The sequence below is a fragment of the Erythrolamprus reginae genome, chromosome 1 (genome assembly GCF_031021105.1).
Source record: "Erythrolamprus reginae isolate rEryReg1 chromosome 1, rEryReg1.hap1, whole genome shotgun sequence".
NCBI classification, from domain to species: Eukaryota; Metazoa; Chordata; class Lepidosauria; order Squamata; family Dipsadidae; genus Erythrolamprus; species Erythrolamprus reginae.
This window is the reverse complement of record NC_091950.1, coordinates 244,213,872-244,241,570: the sequence shown is the minus strand read 5'-3', so window position 1 is coordinate 244,241,570 and position 27,699 is coordinate 244,213,872. Positions and strand designations below refer to the sequence as shown.

Here is a 27,699-nt window from a genome sequence, read left to right as displayed (position 1 = left end):
GTAAGAAGAGGCAAAAAAATCTTAAATCCCGGGTTTGTATCTCGAAAAGTTTGTATGACGAGGCGTTTGTAAGACGAGGTATCACTGTATTTGTATTCATATTTTTCATTCATGTTTATATTTATACCTGCTCTCTTGTATGTTTGGCAAACTAATAAATACAAATATAAATACGAACATGTCACATGACGATGCCATAGCGATATGATTTGACACCCGATCTAAATCTTTCCTTACTAAAAAGTGTTATGCGAAAGCCTCAACTGACCCAACTGACCAATGGAAATAGAACCAATCAAGTTAATTTGATTATGTTGCTGCTTGTTGAATGGCATAGTGGTGGAAAGAATTATGAATTTTTATGTTATGATTTTTAATGTTGTAAAGCCGAAATGATTTGCAGTGAATTTATAAAACTATATGATACAATGAGGACATGGATCAGAGAATAAATATATCAAAGATAAGGTAGTTGTTGTGTATGACAAGAAAAATGGTGTGACTGCAAGTTATTTATTTGTTAAAGTTATTTATTTCTTATATAGGCTTATTCATCATGGGGATACTCAAGGTAGCTTACAATATTTTACAAGTTAAAATATTTACTAAAGATGGGAAAACTAATCAACAAATGTTAGGCCATATAAATACAAATGGAATGGTAATACACTGCTCCAAAAAAAATAAAGGGAACACTTAAACAACACAATATAACTCCAAGTAAATCAAACTTCTGTGAAATCAAAAAGTCCCTTAGGAAGCAACACTGATTGACAATCAATTCCACATGCTGTTGTACACATTCATGTTTGTACAGAACAAAGTATTCAATGAGAATATTTCATTCATTCAGATCTAGGATGTGTTATTTGAGGGTTCCCTTTATTTTTTTGAGCAGTATATATACTATGTGACATATTGAAAGAAAGAAAAAGAAAAAGAAATTTGTTTTAGTGTTTTTCTGTTTATATTGTTATATGAAAGAATTAGATTACATCAGTAGAAATATAAAATAGGATGAATTGGGGTAAACCAACTCTGGTTTAATCATTAAGCAAAACAATCATGTCCTCAGGGAGGGGAACACCAGTTTTTTTCTTCCAGCTATTATGCCCTTAACTCTTTCACCGCCACATTCAACTTCATTTATTTATTTATTTATTTGTATTTATTTATTTATTGGATTTGTATGCCGCCCCTCTCCGTGGAGCTTTCAATTGTCATAATTATATTTTTCTCAGGTAACAATTTCATTTAAAAGTGCATAAGTGTTAAAATTTGCCCTTTTTTTCTATTAATCTACTTATAAGTACTAAATCATTTGCTTATTTTACTTATTTTTTTAAAAAACACAGAGTTTCTATTTAACACAATGGTGAGGTCTGACCCAGGTACATGACCTGAAAGCAAACTGAAGTTTAAATTTATTTCACCTTCGGTACTTTCAGAATTTTAATGTCTAAACAATGGAAGGGCAAAGCACTGTGGAAATTCTTTCATGAAAAATCGTAACTAGTTTTTAAAAAGCCACTTCATAGTTGTAATGTTTCAATGAAATGGGGAAGAATCAATTCCTTCTTTCTCCTACAGTCTCCTGACTCACAATTTTGTCCTACAGGTTTGGAAGATCCCCTCAGGCAGAGGTGAGAAGAAAGAAGATAGAAAAAGTTCAACTGTTTGTATACCTCTTTACAATATTGGATGCTTTGGGGGAATATTATTTCTTCTTGCACTAAAAACTGATTAAAAAAATAAATCAGTGAGTTAAACATATATGGCAGACATATGCACAATTAAAATTAAAATCACAATCAGAAAAATAATATATACTAACCTTCTTGAATTGAGATTGCCAGAGAATTTCTACTAGACGACTGCAACAACTTCTGATAGTTTTGTGCATTTTGGTCAAACAACTGTACAAGAAGAGCACAAGTCTTTTCATATTCACATCTACTAACTGTACACAGCTGTTCTAATTGTTGAAATACTGTGGCTGTATCATCCAAGGGATCATCCAAACCTTCCCTAAAATCCATATAAAATTATAATGGACAATGTAAAAATCACTAGACAATTTGAAAGGACATTACAGTCAGTATCCACAAACTAACAGCTGAAATCAGCCTAAACCTTGTCAGAAGGAGGGGTTTTTTTAAGGATGAAAGCTGATAAATTTGATGGGGTAAACCTAAGAAAATTTATATTGGTGCAAAAAGCATCCTTTTTTATTTCAGGAACAAAATTAATGCAGTTACCCAAATTAAAAACAGATACCAGGAAATAAAGAGTATCTTTGTGCATCAGAGCTAGCTATAGTTATGGAGAACTATATTCTCGATTACCTTATAACCATGGAAACAGATTCCAATCTAGAAGTAATGTATGCCTTTGTGATTTCAGGTGCATAGGTATCTAAGAGATGGGGTTCTGATGATTTCACAAAAGGAACTGAGGCAACCATTCTTTGCCAAAGGGTTAGCAAGTAATGAACACTGTTTGGTGCAAATTCCCAGTGCTATAAAGAAAAGAAATGAGTTTTTCATTAGAGTAAGTTTCAATCCAATGCAAGCAATTACAAATGATATTTATGATTTTTCCATCACATCTTGGTAAGAAAACTCATGATTATGTATTGTCAAAAACAGAGGGAACCCTAAATTGACAACTTAAAAATATTCTTGACAGATAAAAGCTAAAATAATCATTCACCAAGCTCTATATACCTCCCTTTAAAATAATCAAATCAATTACAAAAACGTTCTATTATTACCTTACCTGTAAACTAGTAATAGTGAAACTTGCTATCAATCTAATAACTTCTGGATAATCTTTCACAACTACTAATTCTCCAAGTTGATAATTGGTTTTTAATCGAGCCAAAAATCGACAGAATTCATGATAGTTACCAGGATCCGATAAGCCCTAAATTAAAAATAAAATAGGCATTCATTATAAGAGTTTTAGAGAGAAATAACTAAGGTCTACACCAGTAGTTCCCACACTTTTTTTGGCCATGGCCCAGCTAGGCATCTCTAAAATCCTGATGCTCGGCCACCCGGTGACATATCATTCTTACTATTCAAAAAATGAACTCCTACTAACGCGGAGGAAGCTTAAAAGGCTATTAACTTGGTTTAAACAAGGTTCCAATTGCCCCCATTAAAAATCAAATTGCCCCCCTGTGAAGCATGGGCTCCACATTGGGAATCATTGGTCTACACAAAAAGAAGATACAGCCCATCTCCAAATCAAAAATTAATTATTAATGTCATTGTATATGCCACAAATATTCAAAGAAATAATTGTGAAACAAACTGTTTTGTGAAGTCAGACACCTAAGAATTATCTGCATGACTGAAATTTATTGGTACGAGTAGAAGGTGTGATTCCTCATAGAACATCATAATGGACTTCTGCAGTGCACAGGTGGAAAATCAGCAGTATGTTAAGAATGCAACACAATTTACTCTCAATGCAGAGGCACAGAGAAGGAGTAAAATACATATGAGTGATCAGGAATAGGGCAATTAATGCAGCAGCCAGGCATCTTTCTAAATATATGAAAATATCTGTTTATGCAGAAATCTTGTAAGTCAAGTAACAGTGATAAAAGCCTTTTATGTTACAAATGTTTTATTATACAACCCGCACTCTCCACAAACTATTCAATAAGATCTCATTAATACAACTACTCAGTCACTTTTTCTGAAATGGTGATCTATTTAAGAAATAACAATAAAATGAAATATCCCATAAGATGGAATAAGGACAAGATTTAAATTTGGCTCCTTATTATTTGCTCTTAGGAATCAGGTTACAGAAGCAAGTGTTACAGGGTAAACTTACTTGGGCAAAAGAAACTTAAGTTGTTTCCTCTTTTATGATCTAAAGCAGGGGTGTCAAACTCAAATTGTCATGGTGGCATCATGTAATGTATCAGGAATTTTCTCCCTTCGCTAAAATGGACGTGAGTATGGCCAGGAGTTTGACAGATCTGATCTAAAGAATTTCAAAATCCATGGACTATTTCGCATTCCCAAGATACATCATGGAACATAGAAGTCAGTTTGCATGTAACAAAAACTACAAACCACAACAGAAATGTGTTACATTCATCTCCTGTTCATTCATTGTAACAAACCGTATCACACTGCTCAGTTTAAAGCTTCCTACTATGAACTTAGTATGGGGTGTCCAGGGGGAAAGCATTTTGAAATTCCCTGATATTTCCCTGACATTTCCCTGTAACTTGCGATCTAGTTAAGGTGCAGTCGTAAATGACGTCATACCCAACGGCTAAGCCATGGAGAAATATCGATAGTTGAGCAAGCAATTTGTTGCCACAGTTATGCTCATTTTTGCTTGACTTTGCCAGGCAGCGCAATCCGGTTTTCTTTTTAACATGATTTTTCCCTGACTTTTAAACATTTAAAATACAGGGGTCTTTCCCCCCCTGATTTATTCTATTTTTTTCACAAATTCCCTGATATTACCCAAACCGCCGATTTCCCTGATAATTCCTTGATTTCCCTGTTTTCCAGGTTTGCTGGACACCCTGTTAGTAACACCTCTTTTTTTCAAGCATTTATACAACAGGTTTAAACTAAAAAAAGGCTTGTGCATGCAAAGAACTTGTAAATTCGCAGGCTGCTTCATCTTTCTCCTAGTTCCCTTCATTCCTCAGTTTTCCACAAACCCAATAAGCAATATAGCAGACATTTCTTCAAAGCAGGGATCACTCTCTCTTTCTAATTATGAGCAAAGATGCCTTGCTATCTATTGTTAAGGATCCATTCATGATGTCTTCTCCATCTCATTCCCAGACCACTGTAGAGACAGCATGGAGTTGATAATTACTGCTCCACTGATAGTGTTATCCCTCTTCTTACAGTACAAATCTTATTATATAAACAGCCTATATTACTTTGGTCACAAGGATGATGATAGGGGCAAAGATATGTCCAGTTTCTGCTGGTCATTTAATTTTGCCAGATATGCCACCATTTCATTCAGTTGCCTTTCTACTAGAAAGTCATTTTTAATGGAGGAATTCTGTTTACCTTGTCTCTCACAGTTATAATCATTACAATTACCGTATTTTTCGGTGTATGACACATCTTTTTCCTCCCTAGAAGAGGCTGACAATTGGGGTGCATCTTAAACTCTGAATGTAGGGGGCTTGGGGTTTTTTTTTCAACCCTAACTAGCTGCTAACCATCTTCCCAGCTCTTACCTTGCACTCTCTTCCATTGTTTCTCTCTGTGAAGAATGTTTTCCAAGCCCTAAGTCTTTGCAGGGTTTGTTTCATTACTCTAACTTGCTCTGAGTAAGTTTCTTTCCAGCCCTAACCAGGTGCTAACAATGTTCCCAGCTCTTACCCGCTTGCAAGCTCTTTCATTGTTACTCTCTGCAAAGAAGAATGTTTTCCAAGCTCTAAGTCTTTGCAAGGTTTTTTCCATTGCTCTACTTGTTCAGATTGCTTTTCTCCAGGTGTTAATGATGTTTCCAGCTCTTACTGGCTTGCAAGATATTTCATTGTTACTCTCTCAGAATACATTTTTTACAGCCCTTAATCAGGGAATAAAATAATGTGCTGAAGCTGACCAGACTAAGGACGCTAGCTAGATGAATATTTGGTAAGCAGATTCTTTTCCCTATTTTCCTCCCCAAAAACTAAGGTGCATCTTATATTCCAGTGTGTCTTATATTCAGAAAAATACAGTGTTCCCCTGAAACAGGAGACCATAATTTTCCACCGATATTGCTCACTCAAAATAGGGATGAATTAAAACATAAAAACTATACAAGTTTTTTGCACAAACCCCCCCCCCCATCTACCTTCATGGAATATCGTTTTTTTTCAATAGTTTGGAATAAAATGTGCATGTTTTGCTTGTTGAAAGATAAAGTGTGAAAAGGTAACAATAAAAATTACATTTTAACAAATGCCTCCCCCTATTAAATCTGAAATTAACCAGACAGAACCAGCAATAAACAGCCATAAGGTGAGCTTCCCAGTTTGCCAAGTGCCCAAAATCACATGACCACATGATATGTGGTCTACGGAGAGGGGCGGCATACAAATCTGATTAATAAAAATAAATAAATAAATGTGTATCTGTGTCTTTAAAATCAGGTTGTTATGTCAAGGACTAACTGTAGGCATTCAGTAGATAAAGTTGCTATGATTTAGATCAGAGGTCCCCAACCGCCGGTCCGCGGACCGGGACCGGGCCGTTGGGGCTTTTCAGCCGGTCTGCGGTGCCAGGGCCCCCTCGGCCTTTCCGCACCACCAGCGGCGCTCCCCCCGCCAGCCAGCCAAGCCCCGCGCCCGCCAGAACCGGCTCCTCGCTCTCCCCCCGCCGCCCGCCGCGTTTGCAGGAGGTGGGGAGGGTTGGGCGGCCCGCCAAGGCCAGGAAGGACGCCGCTGCCCCCCCCCTTCCCTCTCTCCGCCCGCCGCTGCGCCTCCTTGACGCCGAGAGGAAATGCCGGCAAAGGCTTTCCTCAGCGGAGGCCGGCGAAGGTGATATTGAATGTCGGGGGAGAACGGGCGGTTGCACGCGCTCCCTATCTCCCTGCTAGCCCACTCGGAATATTCAAAATAAGAAAAACCTTTGCCGGCGAAGGCTTTTCTTATTTTGAATATTCCGAGTGGGCTAGCAGGGGGATAGGGAGCGCGCGCAACTGCCCGTTCTCCCCCGACATTCAATATCACCTTCGCCGGCCCCGCCTCTCCTGCAAACCCCCTTGCTGAGAGCCCGGGGCGAAAGTGCTCTCGCAAAGGTGAGGCGGGCAGGGCGTGCGCGCGTCATCGCTGAGAAGAACGGAGAGAGAACGAGAGTGAGTGAGAGCAACAGACAGCAAGATAGAGAGAAAGTGAGAAAGAGAGAGTGAGAAAGGGGGGGAGAGAAAGAGATAGCAAGAGAGAGAACAAGAGAGAGAAAGAGCGTGAGAAAGAAAACAAGAAAGAGTGAGAGAGAGAGAAAGCAAAAGAGACAGAAAGAAAACAAGAGAGAGAAAGTGAGAAGAGAGAGAAAGAGGGGGAGAGAGAGAGAAAGAGAGAGGGGGGAGAGAGAGAAAGAGAGGGAGAGGGAGAAAGAGAGAGGGAGAGGGGGGAGAGATAGCAAGAGAGGGAGAGAGGGAAAGGGGGAGAGAGGGGGGAGAGAAAGAGAGAGGGAGAGAGAGAGGAGATAAAGGAAGAGGAGAGAGAGAAAGGAAGAGAAAGAAAGAAAGAGGGATAGAAAGAGAGAGAGAGTGAGAGATGCTCAGTGAGCCTTTCTTTGAAGTTGCCTTTCTTTCTTTCTCTTTCTTGCTTTCTTTCTTGCTCTTTTTCTTTCTCTTTTACCTTCCCTTCCTCTATTTCTTCTTTTCTTTCTCCTTCCTACCTTCTTCCCTTACTCTCCCCTTTCATAAGTTTCCTTGCTTCCTTCCTCTGTTCCTGTCCCTTCCCCCTTTCTTTCTTTCTTTCTTTCTTTCTTTCCTTCCTTTCCTCCCTCCATTTCTTGCTTTCCTTTTCCTTCCTCCCTTCTTTCCTCCCTCATTCCCTTCTTTCACTCCTTTCTCTCTTACTCTCCCCTTTCACACCTTTCCTTGCTTCCTTTGCACCCTTCTTTTGTTCCTGTCCCTTCCCTCTTTCCTTCCTTCCTTCCCACCCTCCGTCCATTCATTCACCCATTCCTCTCTTGATCGCCCCTTTTACGGCGCCGCTGACAGCTAGCTCCCCCCCCCCCCACCGGGCCATGGAAAACTGGTCTAGCTTAAAGCCGGTCCCTGGTGCAAAAAAGGTTGGGGACCTCTGATTTAGATCATGGTGCTGGAGATACAGCTTTGCTCAATTATTTGCGAAGAGTTTGAGCCAGTAACTCCTAAAAATAGAGGACATTATTCTTTATGCTGTGTAATAGCCTCTTTTAGAGAGGAGGTGGAACACAGATAGATTCTCAATGAGCCTTCCTGGACCCAACCATTTCAGTCCCCAGCTTTCTTCTTGGGGCAAGAGCTGATGAAATATGGTTGGGCTAAGATACAGTCTTTTGGAGAAAGGCTGTTGAAAATGGATGGCTTTGTTATAACTTGGAGAAAAGAGATTATCTAGATCAGTGATGGCAAACCTTTTTTTCCTTGGGTGCCAAGAGCATGCATGCACACTATTGCACATGCGTGAGTGCCCACACCCATAATTCAATGCCTGAGGAGGGCGAAAACAGCTTTCCCCCACCCCCACGTCCCTCTGGAGGTCGGAAACGGCTTGCTCCCCAAGTTCTGGGGACCCAGTAGGCTCATGTTTCACTCTCCCCAGGCTCCAAAGGCTTCCCTGGAGCTGGGGGAGGGTAGAAATGCCCTCCCCCACCACCCCCACAGGCTCTCTGGAAGCCAAAAACACCCTCCCAGAGCCTCTGTGTGAGGCAAAAATCGGCACACACATGCACATTGGAGCTGAGCTAGGGCAACAACATGCGTGCCAGCAGATACAGCTCTGCATGCCACCTGTGCCATAGGTTTGCCATCACTGATCTAGACCTTTTTCAGATGAGGTCTACCTTATGCAGAGATACCATTGATCATACTTGTGGAGGACTTATGACAAAAGCAGGATGGGAGAGAGGCACACCCATCCTGGTTCTTCTTCATCATTTAACAACTTTTCACACCATCAGTCATAATATCCAGACCAACTATTGGAAGTGTACAGTAGTTGTTGTTTTTTTCTCTGGGATGGTTCCAGTCTATAATGGAAAGGGAGAGCTTATACAGCCAATGTTGCTAGGAGGAAAAATGCTGAGTCCAATGCTCCTGGTTTCCCTGTTGCCTCATCTTAATGTTCTCACCCTTCCACTTTTAACAACTATATGCGGACACTAGTTGTGCTGATGATACTCAGATATACTTCATGTCTGCAGACTGAGTGATACAGTTGAAGTAATGTCCCAGTGCAGGGAGATTGTAAAGATCAGGATGGAGCGGAGCAATCTCAGATGTAATTTACTCTGGATGCAATTTAAGGTGCTGGTAAAGTCCTACATGGCATAAGGCCTTGTTATTTCAGGGGCCTCCTGTCTTCCAGATGACACTGTCTTCTGGGTTTTATTTTTCTACTGTTTTTAAACAATAAGCAGCCCAGAGTTATTGAAATTGGTAGCCAGGATATTTGAAATATAAAAATTATTGCTAAATAAAATCAGACAATTTTCTGAACTGAGAAACCAGGGTTGACCAAATAGATATGAATTCCCATTCAGACATAGATAGCATTGGCTCAAAAATATGAGGCAGACAGAGTAGAAAACTGGCATATTTCCCACATTATCATTTCAGCCTCAAGTAAATTCTTCTAATGGTTAATTTAACTATTTTACTAAATATCAATATTTACAATAAAGATACCCTAAGGAAAAAATGGAACAAATATAATTGGAATTTATGAAGAAATTGGGGGGGGGGGCGGAATTACCTGAGGATTTTCAAGTATTCTTTTTACTCCTTTGATTAGATTACCAAGATACTTGGCACGTTCTGGATTGCTAAATAGGGATCGTCTTGTAGAAGCAAACTGAACTAAACAGGAAAGTGCCTAAAAGGGAAATAATGATTTGAGAAATATATTGAGTGGGACATAAATATTGGTTTTTGAACCAAGCAAGAACTTTGCTGCCATTTTGCTTCATTTGTATTTATGGTACTTAAAAACACTTCTAAAATTGAGCCTGCAGCTATAGTCATATTATACATATTTAAAATATAAAAAATGTCATAAATTTGTATTTACCATTGTGGAAAAAAATCTAATAACATGAATTAAAATACAGTGAGTAATGTGTGTCCTCAAGGTGCCTAAAATTGAAAGATATCTACATTTTTGTACAAATCTTGTGGTCCATAAAATAATAATGGTGTTTTGATTGTAATAACTATGTGAATGCCAACAGGTTACAATGCAACATCTGAACTGCAATGCAACATCTGCAACTATGATAATACAAGGCCAAAGCAAAGCACAGAATTAGGCACAGTACATAATAGAAGGAAGGAAGAATAGCTAGCCCATCAACCATTCTACAATGTGAATAACTGCTTTTGTTAATGTTGCCTGGTACATATAAAATGCAGTCTCTGAAAATTCAATAATTAAAATGAGTGGATGGTCTTGAGAAACAATCCACTCTTGTTACATTTCTTATTTATTTCTTATTAGACACCCACCAATCTATTGGCCAAAAATAGACAAGTGTAAACAAATTATGCACAATCATAAAATACAATTTACATAATAAAATCTGAGCTACATCACTCTGCCTCAACATTTCAAGCTATGAAAAGGAAGGAAGGAAATTTATCACAAATCAAGTAGAAGACTTTATATAGTCATAGACCAAAAGTCTACTAAAATGTCAACCAAGAACCATGTAACAAACTGAAATATTAAAAGAGAAAAATATAATTAATTGCTTTGTGAACAATCTATTAGAAGTTAATTATACTTTCCTGCAGGGTTCATAACTGAATAGAATTTTGCTACCATTTTTGAGATTTCTAAAGACTGAATAAGCTAATAGAAAGCTAATAGAAAGCTAATAGAAAGAAATGTATTCTCTTTCCATGTATCTCTTTTTATTTTGAAGTACATTTAAATTGCAGCATTCCTCTTAAAGACTCACTCTGAATTACTTTTACTTTAAATTGTACACCATTAAATATTAGGCTCAGCACCTCAGACCTAAGAAGCACAATTATAGTGGGAATCTAATTATTTTCAAGATGATTAACAAAAATAATTACATTGGAAGTCTTTTTGCACATGAATTTTTTCCCCCTTACACTTTCCAGCTATTAAAGGATTAAAACACGATTCCTAAGTATTTGGGGTTCTTAACTTTGCTCAGATTTCTGTTGATTTTCCGCTTATGGAGGACAGTAGCACATTATTTTATTAATACCATCTCTTTTGAGTTTTTTTTATTTTAAATTTTTTCTTCTCTACAGTAAGCTTCTAAGGCTCATAAATTCATCATTCTGTGTCAGGAAGAGGAGAAAGCAAAACAGACATTATTTCCTAGAATGGGAGATAAAATTCACTTTTTGCCAGGGGTTGAATTAGGGAGATGACATAAAGATTAAGTAGAAAATGCACCAGAATACCACCTTATTTTAAAATCCTATTGTAAAATGAGAATTGGAGCTGAAAAGTCTTTTTACTCCTTTGAATTGATGCTATGCATTCTTCATGTGTGTATTCATCATCATTAGTAAGAATGCAATCTACAACATTTACTACTTAATTTGTGGTTGTTGTATTTTTATTACTAAGAACAGGGATGCTTCTGGGATATTTCCTGTTCATGTTAAAATTAACGTGTTTGTGATGGGTAAAGAGACCACACTTGCTTGCTTGCTTGCCTGCCTGCCTGCCTGCCTGCCTGCCTGCCTGCCTGCCTACTTACTTATTCGACTTCTATGCCTCCCAATCCCAAAGGATTGTTGCAGTATCCCATGGTCATGTGATCAAAATTCAGAAACTTGGCAACTGACTCATATTTATGATGGTTGCAGTGTCCTAGGGTCACATGTCCTTTTGTGACCTCCTTACAAGCAAAGTCAATGGGGAAACCAGATTCACTTAACGACCCTGTTACTAACTAAACAACTGCAATGTTTCACTTAACAACTGTCTTACTTCACAACAGAACATTTGAGCTCAATTGTGTTTGTAAGTTAAGAACTATCTGTATATAACTGCAATAGTAACAGTGACCATACAGTACGTATTTTTCTAAATGTGCTGATGAGTTTATTTATTTATTTATTTATTATTTATTTATTGGATTTGTATGCCGCCCCTCTCTGCAGACTCGCTTATGGCGCACAAATGCCACTGTGGCAGCCAGAAAATAGAACTACCCAATATTAAACGTCCTACTTATCTTATCTGCAACAGTATACTTCCCAGGTTGAACTAAGGATTCCATTGCAAAGGATAAAGATAGCAAAATTTCAGGACACATACATTAACAAGACTTTTTAGTTGGACAAATTTATCAAACACATACATCTGAGGAAAAAAGTTTCCTACAAAAAAAAAAAGACTAAAGATGCTTTATACTTACTAACTGAGACAGCATTGAAGGGAGGGAATGATACAGGTCAAAAAAGAGATCCAAAGTCTCTGGTTCCAGGAAAACTGAGAACAAAAGTGAAAATAAATAAGTGGTTTATCTTTTCTAGTTTATGCCTATCTCATAAAAACACGTAAACATATAAATGTATATGACAAATAGTTTCAAATGGCTCTTTTGTAATAATGAAAAATAGGTGGATTGGGGAGAAGGTAGGCTTCATGTATTTATGCATAGATATTTGCATCCTCTCTCATTCCCCATCCTTAATTGCCTGTTACTGATGGAATTCTGGCATTTGTTTTCTGACAATCATTGCACAATGAAGGAGCAGCTCTAGATTTACTCTTAAGTGGACTGCAAATAAAAGGCCTTGCTGCAGAACTGCCTATTTAAAGTTCTGCCACTCACGTATGGTTGCTACAGTATGAAGAAAAAGAGTGTGAAGCCCTTCCATCTCTCCCATTTAGCCTTAAATTCTGCAGAAGTGCCTTCATTTTTTAAATGCCAAGACAATTCATAGTCCAGTCTTACATTCAACTCTGTTAGCTGTTGCTCTTATTATCTCAGTAGGAATGAATATTCATAAACTTCTCAAAGATAAGCCCCTTCTCATGTTCAACAGTAGTTTCATTTCTGTTTTACAATTTTAACACAATTCCATTATATGACATGGCAACACAACTGTCTGTTTTCCAATGTTTTGTATGCATATTTATTTGGATTTTATTAACAAAAACACATTTTATCATAAAAATGGCATTTGTCTGTTTAAATTATTGTTACCTTATATGGAATCTGTTAGGTAAATTAAATACAATGTATCTAGTATGGTATGTGTGTGTGTGTGTGTGTGTGTGTGTGTGTGTATGTATGTATGTGTTTGTTTATTTATATATTTATTTATTTATTTATTTATTTATTTATTTATTCATTCATTCATTCATTCATTCATTCGACTTCTATGCCGCCCAATCCTGAAGGACTCAGGGCAGCTTTACAACAGTGGTACAAATATAAGAATAAATACAAAACAGTAAAAGAAGTCGAATAGTTACCTGAGGTTAAAACATAACAAACTAAAAAACCCATTAAAAAGTTATTATAAAAAAAGAAAAAAATACACTCATATACATACACACCATTCTTACAGTTGGTCATCAAGCTGTGAATTTATGGCCCCCAGGCCTGTCGGCAGTGCCAGGTCTTCGTAGCTTTGCAAAAGGCCAGCATGGTGGGAGCAGTACGGATTTGTGGGGAAGTTGGTTCCATACAGCTGGGGCGGCCACAGAGAAGGCTCTCCCCCGTGGCCTCGCCAACCTGCATTGCTTAGTCAACGTGACCCGGAGGAGGCCAACTCTGTGAGCTCTTATTGGTCTCTGGGAGGTATGTGGCAAGAGGCGGTCCCGTAGAGGCGGTCCCGTAAATAGCCTGGCCCTGAGCCATATAGGGCTTTATAGTTAATAACCAACACCTTGAATTGTGCCCAGAGACACAATCAGTACAGACCAAATTAGGCAGAAAGATTCCACCAACACAGCTGAATTTACAGCCATTTTTCGAAGAATTCCCATGTCTCCCTTTAGATTCTGTCCACACTTCATCAAAATCCAAATCACAGTATCAGAAAGGAGACTACTTCAATATACTTGTATGAATATGAGCCATGTTGAAAGAGGTATACTCAACTAAACTTCTGTGGGATATATTATTTTGTCAGAATATAAATTGGTGGCTTAGTGTGGGCCTGCAATGTTTCAATGTCAAATGGACTGAGAAGAATTTATGATTGGATATGATGGCAAAATCCTCTAAACCCCACAAGACATTCTTTCCCTTTACACCACTCATCATGAAAGGAAGTACAGTGGTACCTCTACTTAAGAACGCCTCTACTTAAGAACTTTTCTAGATAAGAACCAGGTCAAGATTTTTTTGCCTCTTCTTAAGAACGATTTTCTACTTAAGAACCTGAGCTCGGAAAAATTTCTCAGGAGATTTGAGAGCAGTCTGGCCAGTTTCCTCCTATTCCCCCTTTAATTCCAACCATCTCGGGCTTTTCTGAGCTGCCAGAGGAGCCTTTTGGTGGCGCTTAAGGAGGCTTTGGCAGCCCAGAGCGAAAAGAGCGTTTTCCTTTTTCTGGGCGCTGCCTCAGAGTCCCTCTTTTTTTTTAAGCCTTAAAGTTTTGGATTTTTTAAAAATTCTTCTCACCTCCCCTTCTTCCTTCAGCAGCCACTGTGCTCCTCCTCTTCTTCCTCCTCCTCCTTCCACCCAAATTCCAAGCTTTTATTTCTTTCCTAATGGGTTTGCACACATTATTTGCTTTTACATTGATTCCTATGGGAAAAATTGCTTCTACTTAAGAACATTTCTACTTTAGAACCTGGTCATGGAACAAATTAACTTCTTAAGTAGAAGTACCACTGTATTCCTGAAATTCATCTAATCAAGTAAGACAGTATCAACATGGACCAGTGTCAAAACAACATGTGATAAGTCAGATGGTTATAAGCTGTTTATCTCCTTGAACCTAAAAAACTGAATAAGATCTCACATAATTACACTAATTTGTGCACTGCATACCAATATATAAGCTCCATCAAACTCTATATTCAAGTTAAGCACAAAAACCAATTTATCCTCAAAGTGTCTTGCAAATCTGTCACAATAGGGGTTTCAGGCTCCAACAAATTACAATAACCCCTCACTTATTCTAAAGAATTCTACTGACTGGCTACTTCAGAATTCAAACACATCTGGAAGGCACTACATTAGAAAAAGGTAAATAGATTATTAGCAGTGATTATTCTCTTACTTGATCTCCAGTTTGTTGGGATTTGTACAGTACACAAATCATCTGCAGATTCATCTGCTGAACTACCAATGAAGTCATAGTTAAGACAATTGAGGACAAGCTTCAGAAGATGTATTGCTAAATTTTGTTGTTGTTGATCCTGAAGGTTTAATGGTTTTGCCAATATCTAAATTTTAAAAAAAATATGGTTCAGTAACATATTTCTGAATAATGTGATGACATTATCTTAAGAAGGCCAATACAATAGGTCAAGAATTCCAATATGTATCATTCACAAATCTCAGTTATGCAGGCCATTGTAAGGATTTGGATAAAAGATCTGGGTAGTCCTTGAATTATGACCACATCATTTAGCAATGGCACTTCCAGCAATCTCTTGCTATCATTAAGCAAGGATTGCAGGTCATTAAGTGAGCACCTCCTTGCAACTTCCTGTTAGTCTCCTACAAATGAAATCAGTGAGGAAACTGACAGGAAATTGCAAGTACCAAGTTATACAGAGATTTGGGTGGGAGAGAGTGTGCTGTGGCCAAGGAGGCATGGTGCAAATGATGCAAATGCAGCAAGGCTTGGGGTGGATGCACAACTGAGGGAGATTTACCAGAGCAACTTGCAACATTCCCTATCAGCTTCCCCATTGACTTTACTTGTGGGAAGCCAGCAGAGAAGGTCACAAATCGTAATTATGTGACTTTGGGATGCTGCAGTCATCATTGGTGCGAACTGGCTGCCAAGCATGCAGATTATGATTACAACTGCAGAGGTGTTGGGACAACCAGGACTTCAAGGAATTGTTAACTATAACTATCACCACTCATTCAGCGCCATTGTAATTCTGAGTGAACAATAACAACTAAATAACAATTACTAAAGAGAACACAATCTTTTAATTTAAATTATGATAAAGACAGAAATTGATGAAAGGACTTGTAAAAATCGACTACTTTTGAGTTCTTAAGAAGAAACTCCAAAAGTGAGATGGGTGGAATTTATATTTAATAAATAAATAACAATAAATAAATCTCAAATATTCATTTATCATATTCTTACCATGTATTTCATACTAATCTAGCTGCATAAGTTTCTGGCTAAAAATATGTTCGTAAGTGTGTCTATGAATAGAATGTCAACAAAATATGTTTTGATGGTAAAGAAATCATCTCCCTACAATATGATTAGCGTTTGGGCCTACCTCTTTCAACAGCGAGCATGCCAGCATCAAAATTTCTTTTAGAGTGGTATCACGGAAAGAGATGGCAATTCTACGATGCTTTGATGAAGGTCTTGAATAATCAATCTAAAATAAATAAAGAAAACTCTTCATTTGAAAATTATATTATTTAAAACAGATTTTATAGGTGTTTACTATATATATGTACTATATACACTACATATTTGTCTTTCGTAAAGCTTTGAAAACGTATCTCTGCCGGGGGCCGTGAGTGATGTCTCCGGTCGACACTATGTATGATTGAATTGGATGGATGAGTATGATTGTATATGGGGTTTTTAAATATTTTTTAGTAAATTTCTATAATCTTTTTATAGTTATTTAGATTTTTTACATATTGTTGTATTTAATGTTGTACACTGCCCTGAGTTGCCTCGAGAAGGGCGGCATAGAAATCAAATAAATAATAATAATAATAATAATAATAATAATAATAATAATAATAATATGCGTATATATATATTCAGGTTTCTTCCCATGTAAGTTTCAGAGATTCCTGGCGACGTTTCAATGAGGTTCCTCTCATCATCTTCAGGCTGGTGCTTTCGGCTTTGTGCTAGAGGTTTGTTCGCCCTAGCACAAAGCCGAAAGCACCAGCCTGAAGATGACAAGTGGAACGCTGTCAAAACATTGTCAGGAATCTCTGAAACTTACACAGGAAGAAACCCAAATATGCCAAGATCTTCATACCTGTACCCGTGAAAATCTTCAAAAACTGCATATGTACATACCCACAAAATGCAGTACAGTGTTCCCTCGATTTTCGCGGGTTCGAACTTCGCGAAACATCTATACCACGGTTTTTCAAAAATATTAATTAAAAAATACTTCGCGGTTTTCCCCCCTATACCACGGTTTTTCCCGTCCGATGACGTCATATGTCATTACCAAACTTTCGTCTGCCTTTAAAAAACATTTTTTTAAATAAACTTTAATAAATAAACATGGTGAGTAATAATCTAAATGGTTGCTAAGGGAATGGGAAATGGTAATTTAGGGGTTTAAAGTGTTAAGGGAAGGCTTGGGATACTGTTCATAGCCAAAAATAGTGTATTTACTTCCGCATCTCTACTTCGCGGAAATTCTACTTTCGCGGGCGGTCTCGGAACGCATCCCCCGTGAAAATCGAGGGAACACTGTATTATGAGTAAAATAAATGTTAATGTTTGTAATCACGTCAATACATTATCTAAAATGTATAGCAACATCTTAGTAATCTTACTATATACTCATGTTGAATGGAAAAAGATTTAAGCAAGTTATCTAAAAGCAGCAGGACCAGCAACAGCAACAGCAATTTTGGTTAAACTATTGTCAGGCAAAGCCCCAAAACCACCATGCACAGCCCATTATAGAACATTAAAAATGAAGAGCACAGAAATAGGCCTCTCAATAGAATAGATCCTTTTTGATGTTTCTGGAGCTTAGGTTAAGGAAAAAAGAAAAAAAATGTCAGGGCACATACAGAGACAACTATGGATGGGATATTCATTTGGTTTTATAAATGTGCAAAGATCCTGCTGATAACACAAGCTCTGTTATTGTTTTCAGATTACTATAACTAATTACAATATCAGTAGAATTGATCCTATTTTATTCACTCAATGAGTTTTGAAACAATCCATTTTCAAGCTTCATTTGACAGAAAGTTTCTCTTTGGGATTTTTACCCTATTTATAGTGTAGTTTTCCCTTTCATTAATCCTGCCTCCAAAACACTATGACAATAATCTGGTAGCAATATAAACTAATAAGAAGGAAAGTAGTATACTTACAAAATTCATTTCCTGAGTTAGTTCTGAAAGAATTATTACTCCTATTATGCAGTGATCCACAGTCCCCTGTAACAGAAAGAGACTATGAATAAAGGCTTTAGGTGGCTCTGAAAATAACCCTTCATGTTATCAACAACATTATTCATTTTCACTTTTCAGCACAAACAGAACAAAAATATGTGCATTTCTTTAAGTGCAGTCAATTCCTCGGCACTCGACTGCATCAAAACTCATTGAATTCGGTATTTGATGCATTTTGAAACAGAAATCTTGTCCCTGTCTTTCTACTGGTAGTCCATGCACAAGGAGGAACTTGCTGATGTCACGTGTCTCACTATTTCTTCTGGCTGACATAGCGGGTCATGTGGTAAGCCATGTAGTTTTCTTGGTACTCATATTAGTATTTATCATGTCTTCCAGAATAAATTACCAACATGTATCAAAGTACCACTGTATGTTTATCTTTCTGAAAGAAGTATCAGTTCCAGCACCAAAAATTGCAAACACAACCATTGTTTTTACTTTGCAATTAGCTGCATGTAATTACTTAAATAAAGAGGCAGTAATGAGTCAACTTATGCAGCACAATGTCTGGAAAATATATTCTAAGTACTGGAAAAAATCTCTTTATATGACTAAATCCTCAATTATTTATTGGCTTAATATAGAAAAAGAAAAGAAATACAAAAAAGGAAGAAGGAGTAAAACAAAAATAGGAAGGAAAGCAAAAACATTTATCAAATATACAATAAATCAATTTTTAAATATAGGATTACAATTTGACCAAATGAAATGATTTTCTTTTATTATACTGTAAATTAAGGGCAGCACAATCTTTCCATTATAATGTAATAATTATTATATCCTATGCATTATAAAACCATAGTTTTTCACATATCAATAAAACCCACATTTCCAGTCTATACCACCATGTATCCCTGAAAATAAGACAGGGGTTTCTGCCCCTGGCCTTATTATTATGGATGGCTTTTGGGGGGGGTGCAGGAGCTGCTACACCTCCCACCTCCCAATTGTGCTCCACTGAAACGCATCTTCTACCTGGGACTTGTAGCTTCGTCGCGTTCCTCAGCATTGTGTCCAGGGAAAAAAGCTCATTCTACTGGTAAAAAAACTTTTTGCAAGTTCAAACTTCTCAAACTCATGAGAAGTTTTCTTTTACCGGTACAATGGGTTTTCTTCCCTGGACACAACGCCGAGGAATGCGACGGAGCTCATATACGGGTCCCAGGTAGGACACGCGTTTTGCAGCCCTTCCCACCATGATACCCGTCGTGGCAAGGGAGAGAACTGGGACATGCAGAAGCCGCCGGACAAAGAGTGCTTGTCCAGAGTGGCTGCTGCCCTGGCTGGATTTGGAAGCCAAAGAGCCAGAGTTTGGGGCAAAGAAATTTTGGGGCTGCTTTCCTTCTGTGCAGCCAAAAGCAGAAGCAGCAGAAGTGTTTCTTTCCCTCAAACTTCAGATGTTGCAGGAGAGGATTCCCTCAATTTTGGTTGCTCTTTACCCGGCAGCTTCTGCCTGCCCCGATTCTCCCCCTTGCAGCGTACATGAGAGAGCAATCAAGAGACGGTTACATGCATTCCTACCTGCGTGGAGGCAAGAATCAATGCTTGCCTCCTCTTCCTCATGGGCAGAAGCATGTTTTAAATTGTCGTAGGCAAAGCTCAGAGGAGCCAAGCTACTCCTGTGGGGTATGTGCATACCCGCCTCTTGCTTGCTATCCCTCTTACGGATGTGAGTCACTCTTTCTGCGGCAGGCTAGCGAGCAAGCGAGGGAGGAAGGCGGCAGCGACAGGCACAGCCTAAGAGGCAGCAGCAAAGCCAAATGGGTGGTGGGAGGTGAATGAAGGAGACGGTGGCAGCAAGAGGCAGACACAAAGGGGCTTGTTCTCACTCTCCTGGCCAGGAGCTGGTGGCGGGCAGTCTTTTGGCAGGGAGGGAGAGAGAGATGGTTACGCCCCTCTTCTCCTCTGGCAGAACTGTCTTGGCTGCCCAGGGTTGACTTTGGCAGCATTTTGAAATGTGCTCCTGCCTGCAATGAAGGGATCGATGCTCGCCTCCTGTTCTTCGCAGGCAGGACCATGTTTCAAACTGACGTAGGCAGAGCCCAGATGAGCCGAGTTAGTCCCACAGCGTGTATGCATAGCTGCCTGTCGCTTGCTTTCACTTTTCCGGCCAAAAGAGTGCTTGCCAGAGAAAGAGAAGTTCCCAGCATGTACCCTCCTTTCCCCAGAAAGTATTAGGGGGGGGGGCTTATTTTCAGGGTGGGGCTTATTTCAAGGCATGTCCCAAAAAGCCCTGTTGGGCTTATTATCGGGACATGTCTTATTGGGGAAACACAGCATAGCTAAAAATCACATTGACATCATTGAGTTTTATCTTTTTTCTCCAAAATCAGAAGAACCCAACATTAGGCCTATATCATATGGGCAAATATGTCAACTTCCTAAAACCACCGTAAAAATTCTGTGCAGTGAATAATAGTAAAAACAGTAAAAATTGCATAACCATCAAAAACAGACATCCAGAAAAAACAATAAAAGCAACCTTCCAACTGTCCTATTCCAAAAAGGGGCCCTGCCAGAATCCCTTCCCTTGGGGAAAGAGCCATGTCTTCAAGGCTCAATTAAACAAGTGAGATTAGGAGCCTTATAAATCTGTGGAAAGAATGTTATTCCAAATATCAGATGCAAAAACACTCTTATCATTTCATGGAGAAGCAATGAAACATCTATTGTTAATAAAAGTAAGCCATTAGCAGAATGAGTGTACAGTGATCCCTCTATTATCGCGAGGGTTCCGTTCCAAGACCCCTCGCGATAATCGATTTTTCGCGATGTAGGGTTGCGGAAGTAAAAACACCATCTGCGCATGCGCGCCCTTTTTTCTATGGCCACGCATGCGTAGATGGTGGAGTTTGCGTTCCCCGCCGCCCACGCAAAGGGGAAACCCCGATTCGGCTCCTCGCTGCTACTGCGCTACCGAGCAGATCAGCTGCTGGGCGGCCAAAGGAACCTTCCCTGGGTCTTCCCCCTCTTGCTGGCGGGTGGGCGAGCGGCAGGCATCAGCGAGGAGCCGGGGTTTCCCCTTTGCGTGGGCAGCCGGGAAGACCCAGGTTGGGGGTTCGGGGGGATGCTGGGAAGCCCCCCAGGCCGGCTGCGACCTTTTAAAACAGCCGCGCCGCTTCCCAGCTGAGTCCTGAAGCCAAACGCGGAAGTTCGCCTTTGGCGTTTGGCTTCAGGACTCAGCTGGGAAGCGGCGCGGCTGTTTTAAAAGGTTGCAGCCGGCCTGGGGGGCTTCCCAGCACCCCCCCAAACCCGGGTTGGGGGTTCGGGGGGGTGCTGGGAAGCCCCCCAGGCCGGCTGCAACCTTTTAAAACAGCCGTGCCGCTTCCCAGCTGAGTCCTGAAGCCAAACGCGGAAGTGGTTTTTTTTTTAATTAATATATTTTTTAAAATCGCGATACAGTAATACCCCGGTTATTGCGTCCCTGACCATTGCGAACAGGGTAATTTGCGATTTTTCAACCCGGAAGTCAAAACACCATCTGCGCATGTGTGCCCTTTTTTTCTATGGGCACGCATGCGTAGATGGCGCCCGGCAGATCAGCTGCTGGGCGGCTTCCCTGGGTCTTCCCCCTCTTGCTGCCGGGAGGGCGAGCAGCGGGCATCAGCAAGGAGTTTCCCCACCGCCCACGCAAACTCCTCGCTGCCGCCCGCCCTTCGCCCGCCCACGCCGTTCATTCTCGCCGCTTTCGAGCTGAGTCCTGAAGCAAATTCGCTCCGGGACTCAGCTCGAAAGCGGCGACAGCCAGCGCGGAGAAGCCGTTCGCTGGCGCTGGCTGTCGGCGCTTTTGAGCTGAGTCCCGGAGCGAATTCGCTCCGGGACTCAGCTCGAAAGCGGCGACAGCCAGCGCGGAGAAGCCGTTCGCTGGCGCTGGCTGTCGGCGCTTTTGAGCTGAGTCCCGGAGCGAATTCGCTCCGGGACTCAGCTCGAAAGCGGCGAGAGCCAGCGCCAGCGAACGGCTTGTCCGCCGCCTGCCTGCCCGCTAGCGAGGAGCCGAAGATTGGGGGCGGCGCGGCTGTTTTAAAATGTCGCCGCCGGCATGGGGGGCTTGCCAGCACCCCCCGGACCCCCAACCCGGATTTGGGGGGCTGCTAGGAAGCCCCCCATGCCGGCGGCAACATTTTAAAACAGCCACGCCGCCCCCAATCTTCGGCTCCTCGCTAGCGCTGCGGAAGTAAAAACACCATCTGCACATGCGCAGATGGTGTTTTTACTTCCGCAGCGCTACTTCGCGAAAACCCGCTCGTTGCGGGGGGTCCTGGAACGGAACCCTCGCAACGAGCGGGGGATCACTGTATAGCGTTTCGCGAAGATCGAGATCGCGAAACTCGAGGGATCACTGTATATTAGAAAAGTAAACTGGACTAACAAGAGCACAACTTCTAGGAAACTCTCTGCTTGTTTTTCCAAACACATGAAACTGCCCTATCTAGTTCAGAGCCAATTACTCTGACTAGCTGTGGATCTTCATACCCAAGGGAAAACCATACCAATCTAATATTGTAATAACCCATAAATAGCTACTTGGGTTTGCTGATGAACCTACAAGGTAAAATCTTTTGCTAATTTAAACTGAAAATTTAAATCTTCAGAAATACAATTTTTTTATTGTAGTGTTGTCAAAATCAAATTAATAATTTGCAGAGGTCACCAATATAATAAGAATCATAAGTCAGAATAAGCAATTAGTGTTTCTTTCTAATCTGAGAAATTCTGCACTTAATATCAAGCAACAGCTAGTATTTTAAAAGTCTTATGTTAATAGAACCTAAACTATGGATGTGAAAAAAGTCCATGTGCAGGATTACGGTCCATAAATACATTGCAGATTAAATTCAATTCAGTATCAGACTTGTTTTTAACTACAAAGTTATTTTTACATTGATACATATTCCCATAGTTTGCCATTATTTTTAAAAAAAGAATTATATGCATTTTTCAGCAAGAATAAAGGGATTCTTTTCAAAATACGTAAATGTTTTGTTCCTGAGCAGCACACTGATCTAGAGGTGAAGGCGCTCACCTCCCACATGGAAGGTTGACAGTTCAATCCTAAACAGTGACAGATGTTTCTCTATCAGGGCCCAAAGAGAAAATATCTGCTCCAAACCCACCTAGGCATCAGAAAAGACATCCAGCCAGTAAATGCTCATCTCCATTTAGTCACCCCAACTCCATCCCGAATAAAGGGATTAAACAGATGTAAAAAAAAGAGAAGTGAATGTTTTCTGCCTGCTTATAGGTGTGAAAGAAGGGTCTATGTTTCCATAATAGATTGTGAAAATATGTGCATAGGAAAGAAAGATGAAAGATATTGCCTATCTTGGGCAAAAGACTTTCCACAATTCTTCTAAGAAAGATTCTATATATTTTAATATTATTTTTTAACAAATATTTTCTCTCTCTTACCTGTAAAAACTTTTTAACATCAGCAATAATGTCTCTAAAAACCAACTGGTCTTTCTGAACATCAAACCATCCTAATTTTGTGATCTTTGCAATTACTTGAACAAGAGCCTGAATCACAAAAAGGGGCAATTTGGGTCGAGATGCAATATAATTTAATATATAGTTTCCTGTGCCAAGAGAGAAAAAAATATTAAATAACAATTATTTTGGGTTAAAGACAACATAATCTTCTAATTTAAATTATGATAATGATGAAAGTGAAATCAACTACCTTGAGTTCATAGGAAATTATCATATATACGCACATATTAGTCTAACTGCAGACAGGCTGACTCCCAAATATTTAACCAAAGTAGTCTTCAACTTATGGCAATTCCAGTTGCTAAGGGAGACATTTGTTAGGGTTTTGGCGACCTTTCTTGAGACAGTTGTTAAGTGAATCACTGAAGTTTTAGGTTAGTAATACAGTTGTTTAAGTAAATCTGGTTTCCCCCATGGACTTTGCTTGACTAAAGGACGCAAAAGGAGATTATAAGCCCTGGACAACTGCAACCATTGTAAATATGAAACAATTACCAAGTATCTGAATTTTGATCACATTAACATGGGGAAACAGCAATGGTCATTAAGTGTAAAAAACTATTATAAATCACTTTTTTTAGTGCTGTTGTAACTCTGAATGGTCACTAAATGAACTGTTGTAAGTGTATCCGGAAGAATGCTTTACCCATGGATAAGCCAACCCTCATTTTTCATGGTATTTTGGTTATAAATTTAAGGGCTTCCTTATTTGCAGATGGGTTTACAAATATGAATATATATGGGAAATAAAAAAGATACTGTACTTAATTATATGCATCACAGATTAGCTCTTTTGAAGATTAAATGGAATGCAAATTTTTAGATACATATTGGCACTTAAAATTCTCAGTTTATCCACAAATACATGCAGCATTTATTTTATGTAGCTTACCTACCTGGAGCTATGAGCTCAGATATAACTAAAATGATTGCAAAGTTCTTTTACACTGCTATTAATATAAGACACTAGTTATATGCGATGCAACTGAACTAACTCTAAGTTAATATAAGTATGTAATTAAGCAAAAGCAATTATAGAATTCATTCAGGTTGGATGCAGAATTGTATAAGACTGCCTTAGCACTGAAGTGAAATGTTTCCCTTCCATGTTCCAAAGCTAAATTTTATAGTGAGAAGTATTCACAGTCAGTCTGTGAGCAACGATCTTATTATTAATATCTAGAAAAGAGAATATAAATTATAATACAGAGTAACAGAGTTGGAAGGGACCTTGGGTGTCATCTAGTCCAACCCCCTGCCCAAGCAGGAGACTCATTATGTCATAATGTATATCAGAACATAGAACCAGGAGACAAAGCTACAAAGAAATGCACAAGAAAGAATAACATGAGTCAAAAGGTTATATAGTGTATTATGTACCTGATTTCCCCAAAATACCTCAAACTAATCCAAATTATTTTTTGTTATTAATTGGTAGCTTACATAACAGATACATATGTTATAAGAACCAGTCTAAACAACTGTTATTTTCATTATTTTTTTCTGGTTTTAAGCTTAGGATCATTTATAAAACTTTGACATGAATAAATAATATTGTATTCAAGATCAATGTAATATTCTGCAAAGCAGGTTATGTATGATACCTATCATTAATTTCATTTTAAGGACTATACAACTATTCTATTTGACTGCAAAGATATACTAGTCGTTTGTACAAACGTGACTCTGCTCCTGCCTGGGTATTTGTGTTTTCTTATTTATATAAAACATAAAACCAACAATTGAACACATAGAACATCTCTAAAGAGGAAAAATCATAATCTCACTCTTCAATTATGAAACTATGATAATAAATTCTTTAAAGGTTATATGTTTAAATTGCTAGTAATTACTTTAATCTACATTTATATTACAAACAAACTATTGGAAAAAATAAACAATGCTTACTGATATCCATTCTTTGTTGAATAGGTAAAGGGGTGGTTCTGCCTACAAGTTTTGAAAGACATGTTGCCGCTAACAGTTGCGCATAGGATGTCTGGAGAAAAATATACACAATTCAAATGATGACAGTAATACTAGATAAAAATTTTTTTTTAAAACAAACAGATAATCTTGCAACATTAATTATTTTCCTAATATTTTGCTATTTAGTGAACCAAATCTATTCTAACACATAATTCTTAGATAGTCTATAAGAAACAAACTCCCCAACACGGTATAAATAATATTAAAATAATAATTCATTTTTATAATTTATTTATAGTCCTTAACTTACAATGTATTTGTTTAGTGACTGTTCAAAGTTACAACAGCGCTGAAATAAGTGACTCATAACCAGTTTTTACATTTAAGATCATTGTAGCATCCTCATGGTTACATGATCAAAATTGGGACAGTTAGCAATTGTCATGTATTTAGGGTAGTTGCACTGTCTCATGGTCATATGATTTGTAACCTTCCCATTTGGCTTCTGATAAGCAAAGTCAATGGGGGGGGGTGTTTACTCTTTGTAAACTGCTTACAGAGGGCTGTAAAGCACTGTGAAGCGGAATATAAGTCTAAATGCTATTGCTATTGTTATTGCAAATACATAGACAGTCTGATTTGAGCAAAAAAAGTATAACTAATATGTATATCAATAATAAAGTTTAAAATGCTTACCGTTCCTTGTTCCAATAAAAGTTGGCACTGACTGAGACATTCAGGGCTGTTAATAAGCTCCAAAAGAACTTTTTCTGCTTGTATTCTCTGGGCTAAATCTGTGCCCTCATATAGCTGTTTACAAAGAACTTCTAATTCTGCTAAACTCTGTTGGGAGGAATAAAATGTGAGACATTAAAACTTCACATATGTTTTTCCTGAATGTTCATGCAAATCCGTGTAATTAATTTATTCATTTATCATTCTGATGATACACTCTGACAAAGAATGAAACAATATTTTTCAATTGCAGAAAATACCATATTTAGCATTTAAATTTCTTTAATAATCTGAAATACATGTTTCCCCTCTCTTAGCCGTCCATAAAGTTGATAGCGCCATAGATCAAGCACTAAGGCTAAGCACTTAGTAAAGACAATCAACTTTCAGGGATACGCGTGTTGTGTGCCATTCACTTCATGGATGCCAGCTTCTAATTTTAATTTATTTTTCCCTTAATTTCCTGTTATATGACAATATTAAAAGTATAAAAAACACTATCCCAGACTTCATTCATTCCTGAGGCACAGAATAACACAATGAATAATTAGAACAGTTATGTCCATTCAGTTAAAATGCATTTAGTATACTCATCTTAAAAAGTTATTAATTCAGTATTTATGTAAATATTGATAATTAAGCACATCAAGGAATTTAAGCAAAACTAACTAATTACAATTGTAATTGTTTCAACATAGTTAACATTAATTCCTCTATTATTCATATAAAATTCTTATGTCCTTATTTATTTAGCATAAGGAGCTTTTACACCTTGGTCCTATTTCAGCCATTTCAAAAAAATATCTAAAATTTAAAGAAACGCTTGGTTATACAGTAGTACTAAAACTTCCTTCAGAACTCATAGGGAGCCATCGAACCCAACTTTTAAGGGGGGAAACCTTTTATTCCCGCTAAAGTAAAATAACCAGATGATCTATGGGCAATGGAAGAATAATAACACATCAATCAATTATATTTTAGCCTACATTTTTGGTGCATGCCCCAGCCATGTGGTCAACTGTCATGAAGAATCTGAAAACTAGGCTAAGCACTAACATAACATCTCTCACTTATACACGTGGTGCAAATCCAACTTGGGTTGTTGAAATGTAGCCATATTTGGGTTAGCCACCCCATAAATCAACTAGCAGTTACAGTGGTACCACTACCTAAGAATGCCTCTACTTAAGAACTTTTGTAGATAAGAACCGGGTGTTCAAGATTTTTTTGCCTCTTCTTAAGAACCATTTTCTACTTAAGAACCCAAGCCCGGAAAAATTTCCCAGGAAATTTGAGAGCGGCATGAAGGCCCGGCCAGTTTCCTGCCATTCCCCCTGGTTTTCTCTCTCTGGCGCAGTGTATGGGAGGCAGCCTCGTGCCGGGTATATGGGAGGTACGTGTTCCTCCTTGCTGCCTCAGTTCCTCTTCTTTTTTTTTAAGCCTTAAAATTTTGGATTTTTTTTATTCCCCTCACTTCACCTTCCTTCGGCAGTGACTATCTTCCTCCTCTTCTTCCTCCTCCTCCTCC

The 27,699-nt window shown here is 38.8% G+C and overlaps 1 protein-coding gene across 1 annotated transcript in view; it reads right to left on the bottom strand.

The window, feature by feature from the left end:
* RANBP17 (RAN binding protein 17) overlaps positions 1-27,699 on the bottom strand; it is a 264,626-nt gene that overhangs the window by 234,204 nt on the left and 2,723 nt on the right. Inside the window, exons 2-12 of the mRNA XM_070732698.1 lie at positions 26,133-26,279; positions 25,416-25,506; positions 23,427-23,593; positions 17,934-17,999; positions 16,121-16,225; positions 14,929-15,094; positions 12,105-12,178; positions 9,455-9,574; positions 2,779-2,925; positions 2,346-2,518; positions 1,835-2,028 (exon numbers count right to left, since the gene is read on the bottom strand). Of these exons, the coding sequence (XP_070588799.1) occupies positions 1,835-2,028; positions 2,346-2,518; positions 2,779-2,925; positions 9,455-9,574; positions 12,105-12,178; positions 14,929-15,094; positions 16,121-16,225; positions 17,934-17,999; positions 23,427-23,593; positions 25,416-25,506; positions 26,133-26,279 (1,450 nt within the window). The remainder of the gene's footprint in view (positions 1-1,834; positions 2,029-2,345; positions 2,519-2,778; positions 2,926-9,454; positions 9,575-12,104; positions 12,179-14,928; positions 15,095-16,120; positions 16,226-17,933; positions 18,000-23,426; positions 23,594-25,415; positions 25,507-26,132; positions 26,280-27,699) is intronic.